Source organism: Helobdella robusta (assembly GCF_000326865.2).
Source record: "Helobdella robusta unplaced genomic scaffold HELROscaffold_80, whole genome shotgun sequence".
Classification (NCBI taxonomy): domain Eukaryota; kingdom Metazoa; phylum Annelida; class Clitellata; order Rhynchobdellida; family Glossiphoniidae; genus Helobdella; species Helobdella robusta.
The window spans coordinates 117,102-125,704 of NW_008705460.1; the positions used below are offsets into that span (position 1 = coordinate 117,102).

Genomic DNA, 8,603 nt, shown 5'->3' on the forward strand with positions numbered 1-8,603 from the left:
ATATATATATATATATATATATATATATATATATATATATTTATTTATTTTTATCATTGTATTTTTTTATGGTGAAAAATAAAAGATGTTCCTATTATTATTATTATTATTATTTTTATTATTATTATTATTATTATTATTATTATTCTATGCTGTTCGAATAATACGAGGGTTGGACGTTTACGTTCAGCTCACTATTTTTAAGCATAATTTCGATTTTATGTCATTCAAATTAGTTTTAAAATAGATTCTGTTGTCTTGAAAAATTTAGAGGATTGTGGCGATACTTTTAAAATTAAATTTCATTAACCTTAAATATTTTATTTTAATTATTTTAATTAATTCAATTTATACTGTTAATTCAACTAAATGTCCACATTGCGACAAAAAATTCGTTAACGTTAATAAACACTCCTGGAGGTATACTAAAAATACTGCTAATTCAAACGACAACGCTGTTTGTTCAAATGTAAAATCAAACATAAACATTTCACCCGATATTTATAAAGGCAATTCTGTGGATAATTATTCAATAAATTTAGAAAATAATTTTATAACATGTTGTTGCGGAAAAGGATGCAAAGGCAGGAAAGGGTTAATTATGCAAAATGCATAAAGAAATTCAACTAACGGACAACCAAACAAACGAAGTTGACGACACAGCATCACCTCCGGAACAACAAACGTCTTCCAAATCAAGTCGCACAACACCAATTTCTCCATCAACGCCGGCCAGTGACACAATCGAATCCACTCTGCCGGGCACCAAACTACCCAAGACGTCGACCCAATGGTCCGAAGCCAACGTTTACTTTCAACTACAACAACAATCACTTCCAAGCTATGACAATATCGACAACTTCACGTCCGCCTTCCAACAAATGATTTACAACTATTTCGCCACAAACTATGGCACTCTTAAACAACAAACAGTCAATAATACCAGCTCCAACAAATCAATCAAAAATCTAAAAAAAAGAACTAAAACAGCTAAAGCTACTAGGCCACAACAATCAGCGCTTCGATGACCAAATCATCACAACAAGCAAAGCGCTCAGAGCTCAAATAAAGTCAAAAAAATTAACAAAATGCGAGCAATCAGTCGACGTCACGTCTCAGCTAAAATAGCGCTTTTGGGGGGACATGTAAGAAAATAAATATTCGACCAAACAGAAAATTTGAAGCCACCGTTTGGTGTCACTGATTGCCATCAACTTTCGACTCTCAACAATCCTCATCAAACAAAATACCAAATACCTAGCTGGGCTCCAAAATTACAAAAGCCTTCAACACTCTGCAACACAAGCCCTCCTACATACCACGAAATTTCAACAATAATCCATAAATATAAATCAAAATCATCACCATGCTCTTTCGACCAGATTTCGATAATTCTATTTAAAAAATGCCCAGTACTACGAACAATTCTCTACAAACTGTTGGTTCAATGCTGGGTATCTTGCAATATCCCCACTTGCTGGAAAAAAGGTTTCACAGTTCTCATCCACAAAAAAGGGGACGCCAACGACCCTTCAAACTTCAGGCCCATAACATTGCAACCAACTTTATACAAAATATTCTCATCATTCATCAACAATAAAATATATAATTTTTTAGAAAAAAATAGTCTGATCAACACAAATATTCAAAAAGGGTTCTACCCGAAAATCGATGGTCTGACCGAGCATAATCAGCTCTTAAGTCATCTTCTCAACGATGCCAGGAAACATCAAAGAACTATAATTGTTTCCCTACTCGACCTTCGAAACGCGTTTGAAGAGGTCAACCACAATCTCATCTCATCAACTCTGAACTTCCATCATATTCCATCTCATATAAGCAACTTAATTAAATGCATTTACGCGAACTACTCAATAACAGTATCCGGATGCGACCAGCTAACACCGCACATTCCAGTCAAACGAGAAGTGCTTCAAGGTGATCCCATGTCTCCACTTCTCTTCAACCTCTGCTTTAACCCCCTAATGTAACTAGTTGAAAAAACAGAATATCAACAATGCGGCTACATATGGGGTTCCACGGCTAAATTAAAGACAAGAGCGTGGCTACAATTTGCAGACGACACGGCGATCATTGCTAACAGCACTGGAAGCGCTCAAAAGTTAATTGACTTAAACAATGCATGGTGCAAAGCTACTGGAATGACAATGAGGATAGACAAATGTTCCTCATTCGGCATGAGAAAAAGAAAAGGTGCTTATGAACAGTTTCATCCGATGCTGTCCATCGACGAAAAACATATTCCTCATGTAGATATTGGAGGCCACTTCGTATATTTAGGTAAATTATACGATTTCGAAGGAAATAATACAAAGGCCAACAATCTAATGGTCAATAAACTCAAAAAAATGTTAACAACTGTCAGTGAACTGAACACAATAGCTCAACTCAAACTACAAATCATCAGACTTTACTTGCCGTCACAATTTGCGTTTGAGTTTCGAATGTACGATACATCGCTGACTTGGATTGGTGAAAACTTAAATACCTTGGTCACCGAATCGACAAGAACATGGCTATCATTGTCTATCAGCAGCTGTCTGTTGGAAACTATGTCGCTCCCATATAAGTCAGGTGGTCTAAATGCTAGATCACTCAAACATTTTGCCGAATCTCTAAGAGTAAAATTACGAAATTACCTTAATTCAAACGGCCACGAGGAGTTGAAATTTTTGTGGAGTGAGTCATACAATAAATATATTAAAATTGACAACATGCTTCCCGACTCAAATGACACAAAATCGACACTCAGCGCTCTAAAGAACCGGCAAGTAAATGAAGAACTGGAACATTTGCTGTCACTCCGCTGCCAAGGGACCATTTTTAAGTCGATTAAAGACAACATTCCCGTGTTTAGAATTGCTCACTGGTCGAGGTTCACCGCCAAACTTCCTGAAGTACTGTTCAAATTTGTTAGGAAAAGCCTTATTCAACAGCTTCCAACAAATGCTTATCTATTTAGATGGGGAAAATCGTCTTCTACCCTTTGTACACTTTGCAATGCTCGGCAAACCAACAAACATGCCCTTTCCAACTGCAGCTCGGTGGCAGCATTAAAAAGATACACAACACGCCATAACAATATTCTAAATATAATAATATAAAAATTGAAATCTTGCGCAGGACCAGAGGTTGCGATGTATGCAGACGACGTTTATGATGGGATCCGCCCACTGTCATGTTTCTTCAAATCACTTCGTCCCGACATCGCACTACTCCGTGATAACACAATCGAAATATTGGAGCTCACCGTCTGCCATGAGTCTAATTTTTTCAATTCAAAACAATATAAAATAGACAAATATTCTAATAACCTCCATAACAATTTACTTGACAATTTAAAACATTTAAAAATAATAATCAACACTTTCGAAATTTCGCCGCTAGGTTTTTTCAATTGTTTCGATTTGTCGCTGGTTGACATTATTTGGTCTGATCAATTTTATAATAGTCTTATTAACTCAGCGATATCCTCATCATACGCTGTTTATTGTGACAGAAATTTGACTGAATGAATCAATGTAAAACTAATCTGTTCTCGTTGTACTCGTTTCGTGTTTCTTTCACTGAATGACGAGCTACGTAGAATACGCTTTTACAATTTTTTTTACCTAAATCATTTTTGATTATCGTCGATTATTTTATCCAAACTTTATTTCATTTCATTTTATCTATCTTAATGTAATTTTTTTTTGTGGGGAAAATAAAAGATGTTAACATTATTATTATTATTATTATTTTACTTTATTTCATTGAATATTTATTTCGCCCTTATTTGGAAAAAATAAAAGAGTTCCCATTATTATTATTATTATTATTACTATTACTATTATTATTATTATGTTGGCATGAGAGTTGGCGTTGGCAGAAATGTTTCAACTCACTGTTTTTATACATAATATTGATTTTAATGTCTTTAAATCCGTTTTAAATTAGGTTTATATTGTTTGTAAAATTGCGGGGAATATGGCTGTTTTTAAGAAAATCCCATTTTATTACATTTTATATTTTTTTAATTTTAAACCTAATTTCTAAATTTAGAGCAACTAAATGCGAATATTGCAATAAATCTTTTATTAATGTTGGCAGACACTCCTGGCGTAGCACGAAAAATACAGCTAACTTTAACGTTAACGCTGTACACTCGCTTGCAAATTCAAATGTGGATATTTCTGCAAACATTTTCAACTCAAATACTGCCAATAATTATTCAGTCAATATGGATAATAACAATTTAATTCAATGTTGCTGCGGAAGGTTCTGCAAAGGTCGCGAGGGATCAAAAATGCACCAACGTTCGTGCAAAACACGTAAACAACTTCAATTAACTAACGATGAGGAAAACACCGTTGTAACATCAACCTCGACGTCGCCACCACCTTCGCCATCGTCGGATGTTCAACAACAACCAACGACATCAAGCCACTACACGCTTCAAAATGTTGAAAACACTTAAACGCTCCTCCTTGGAATCAGACTTCCACGAAGACCTGCTCAATGGCTTGAGGCCAACGCGTATTTTCAGCTTCATCAATCAACGCTACCAAATCTCACCAATTTGAATGAATTTGCAATCGGTTTCCAAACCATGATCTACAATTAATTTGCCTCCAACTTCGGCACCATCAACAATAAGATTAAATTAGACGGAAATACAAAAAAATCAATTAAGCTGTTGAAAAAAGAATTAAAACAACTTAAATTCTTGGGCCACAATAACCATCATTTTGACAACCAAATAAAGTCGGTTAGTAAAACGTTGAAATCGAAGTTATCGTCATCAAAATCTTCCGACTCAACTAAACGACACAACACAACAAGCCAACTCAAACGTCGATTTTGGTGATTTTGCAAAAAAGTTTTTAATTCATCTACAAGTTTGAGCCCGTCATACAGCGTCACCGTCTGCAAAAACTACTTTCACTCTATCCAAAGCGACACTCACAACAACAAGCAACAGCTGCCAAACTGGATCCCAAAACTCTCTACGCCGCCAACACCTTGCAACACAGATCCTCCCAGCTACAACGAAATCTCAAAAATCATTCGAAAATATAAATCAAGATCATTTCAATGCCCACAAGACCAGATCTCAATAATACCATTCAAAAAATTCCCAATTCTCAGAACTATTCTCCATCGGCTATTAATCCAATGTTGGTCATCTTCTTCAATTCCTTCATGCTGGAAAAAAGGATTTACGATACAAATCCACAAAAAAGGTGATACCAACAACCCATCGTACTTCCGCCCAATAACACTACAACCAACACTATACAAAATATTTTCATCGTTCATTAACAATAGAATGTATAGCTTTCTTGAAACAAACAAATTAATAAATAAAAACATTCAAAAAGAGTTCTATCCTAGCGTTGATGGATTAGCTAAACACACCCAGATGTTAACGCACATGATCAACGATGCTAAGAGACACCAACGTACCATCATCGTCACACTCTTAGATCTTCGTAACGCATTTGGAGAAGTCAGCCACAACCTCATCTCCTCGACGCTAGATTATCATCACATTCCTCTTCAGATTAAAAATTTAATAAATAATATTTATGCCGATTATTCAATTTTTGTCTCTGGTTGCGAAAGCTTAACTCCTCCCATTCCGGTTAAACGTGAGGTCCTGCAAGGAGATCTCGATTCCCCTCTGCGGTTTAATCTGTGTTTTAATCCGTTTATGAAACTAATTGAAAAAAAAAGAATTTCAGCAGTGTGGATACATATGGGGACACACAACCAATCTAAAAACCAGAGCTTGGCTTCAGTTTGCCTTGCGAATCACATTATTGCCAACAGCACTGACAGTGCCCAGAAATTAATTAATCTGAACCAAGCCTGGTGCAAAGCAACCGGAATGAGTATGGGGATTGACAAATGTTTTGCCTTTGGCATGAGAAAGTAAAATGGCATATACGAACAGTTTCTCCCAAGGTTGACCATTGATGATAAAGCAATACCTGACGTTGAACTTAATGGTCGTTTCGAATACCTGGGAAAAATTTACGATTTTGAAGGACACGACTCAAGGGCAAAAAAGTTACTCTTCAAAAACTCCGACACATGTTGTCGGTTATAAACGGGTTGGACACAACGCCACAATGGAAATTGCAAATATTATGGCAATACATCCCATTCCAGTTGGCATTCGAACATCGCACTTATGACATTCCGTTGATTTGGATAGGCAACAATCTGGATCCATTGATTGCTGAATCGGTTAGAAACTGGTTGGCCCTGCCAATTAGCAGCTGCGTGTCGGAGTGTCTATCACTCCCTTTCAAATCAGGAGGATTGAATATCAGGTCATTGAAAACTTACGCAGAAGCGTTAAGAGTCAAACTCATGCCAATGAAGAAATAAGGTGTCTACATAAAGAATCTTTCAACAGTTACATCAAAATAGACAACATCCTTTCTGAATCAGCTGAAATAAAACCAACACTCAAAGCACTATTGGCGGGTCAACAAAAGTCCGACTATGTTCATCTATCATCACTTCAATGTCAAGGGATGTTAGTTAAAGCGATTGAAGTTTATATTCCAGAAATCCATATAAGTCTATGGTCGAAGTTCACAAAATGTCTACCAGAGGCTCTCATTCAACAACTTCCAACAAACGCCAACCTCTACCGCTGGGGCAAAATGCCAAATGCTCTGTGTCCACTATGTCAGGCTCGTCAAACTAACAAGCATGTGTTGTCAAACTGCAGTTCAATTTCGTCCCTGAAAACATATAAAACACGTCACAACAATATACTATCGATGATTTTAGAAAAAATTCAATCATTTGCTGGTGCGGATGTATTGATCTACGCAGATTCCAACTGCAGCAAATACCTTCCAGTATCATCTCTCTTCAAATCACTTCGTCCAGATATTGCCATTCGACGAGGTGATACTATCGAAATACTGGAATTAACAATTTGCCATGAATCTAACTTTTCTAAATCTAAAAAATATAAAACGTCAAAATACTTTCAAAATCTTAATAACAATTTGATAGATGAACTGAAAAACTCAAATATTATAATAAATTCATTTGAAATTTCCCCGCTAGGTTTTTTAAATATTTTAAACTATCATTAATTAATTTTATTTGGTCTGACCCTTTTCATAGAAGTTTAATTAATTCCGTAGTATCGTCATCTTACGCAATTTACTGCAATAGGAACACGATTTGAACATAATTTAATGTTGATTCTATTTCTCTTTGTGCCGATTTGAAATGTATGGCGGGCATTGTAGATTATCTATATAATTAATGTTATAAGTTTTATTACTTTAACTTTATAACTAACTACAATATATATTTTAAAATGAAAATAAAAAATTGTTCTCATTATTATTATTGCTGTTGTTGTTGATGGTGTTTGTTTTTATTATCATTATTGTTATTATCATCGTTGTTAGATTGTTGGTTGATCCGATTAACGTTATTGTTGTTCATTCTTCGAGTTGGAAGTGTTGTTGTGATTTGTTGTTAGATGTTGATGGAAGGTATTTCAGATTCGATTTTGCGATTCTTAGGTTGTAGTGCTGTTAGTTGTTGTATCAAAATTGTGTGTTGTTATCTAGAAGGTTCCTAGTTATTAGGGTGTTGTGGAAAGTTCCTAGATGGTATTTTATTGCACCGTCTCTTTGTGCATAGTTAGTCTACGCGATAATCATCCCTATATATGAAGTTTGATGACGCGCACAGTCGTCAAAAGGACAAGAAAATTTATATATGGGATGACTGCGTTTCAAAATGGAAGTGTTGTGAGGTAGGCAATTATTTAAAATTAAAAGGTTAGATGTTTTGTAGTTTTTGTAAAATATTCTTAATTTTATTTTATCGTTCTGGTTAGTTGGTTTAATATTATCATAGATTATCTTCTTCATGATTTTTCATCCGTTTTGTAGGACGAAGACATGATAATATAGTATAATGTTATTATTATTATTATTGTTATTGGTGTTGTTAATGTTGTTTGTGTTAATGGCATTATCGTTGTTGTTATTGTTATTATTATTATTGTTGTTGTTATTGTTGTAAGTGTCATTAAAACTGTTGTTGTTATTGTTCTTAATATTATTATCGTTATTGTTATTTTTGTTGTTACTGTTAATATAATTGCTGTTGTTGTTATTGATTTTTTTATATAAATATTTTTAATAAATTGTCGGTTAGGTTAGGATTAGGGTTAGATTAAATATTATCAACATAACTTGTGTAGATGTTGGGTTAAAGTTCAGGATGTTGGTTGAAGGTTACTTGCTCTAGATTACCAAGATAGAAATTAGCAAAGAGAACGCCTGAAGGAGATCCCATGGCAATTCCATCATTCTGTTTATATAGTTTACCAGTCGGGCTGATGAATGATGATAGATAGATAGATAGATAGATAGATAGATAGATAGATAGATAGATAGATAGATAGATAGATAGATAGATAGATAGATAGATAGATAGATAGATAGATAGATAGATAGATAGATAGATAGATAGATAGATAGATAGATAGATAGATAGATAGATAGATAGATAGATAGATAGATAGATAGATAGATAGATAGATAGATAGATAG

General features: G+C 34.6%; 1 protein-coding gene across 1 annotated transcript; it reads left to right on the forward strand.

The window, feature by feature from the left end:
* Positions 1-608: 608 nt before the first annotated feature.
* Positions 609-1,028, forward strand: HELRODRAFT_182085 (hypothetical protein; the record flags this gene model as incomplete). The annotated part of the gene is made up of 1 exon (XM_009032390.1): positions 609-1,028. One exon carries the CDS (start codon positions 609-611, stop codon positions 1,026-1,028), a length of 420 nt encoding a protein of 139 aa, XP_009030638.1.
* Positions 1,029-8,603: the final 7,575 nt, after the last annotated feature.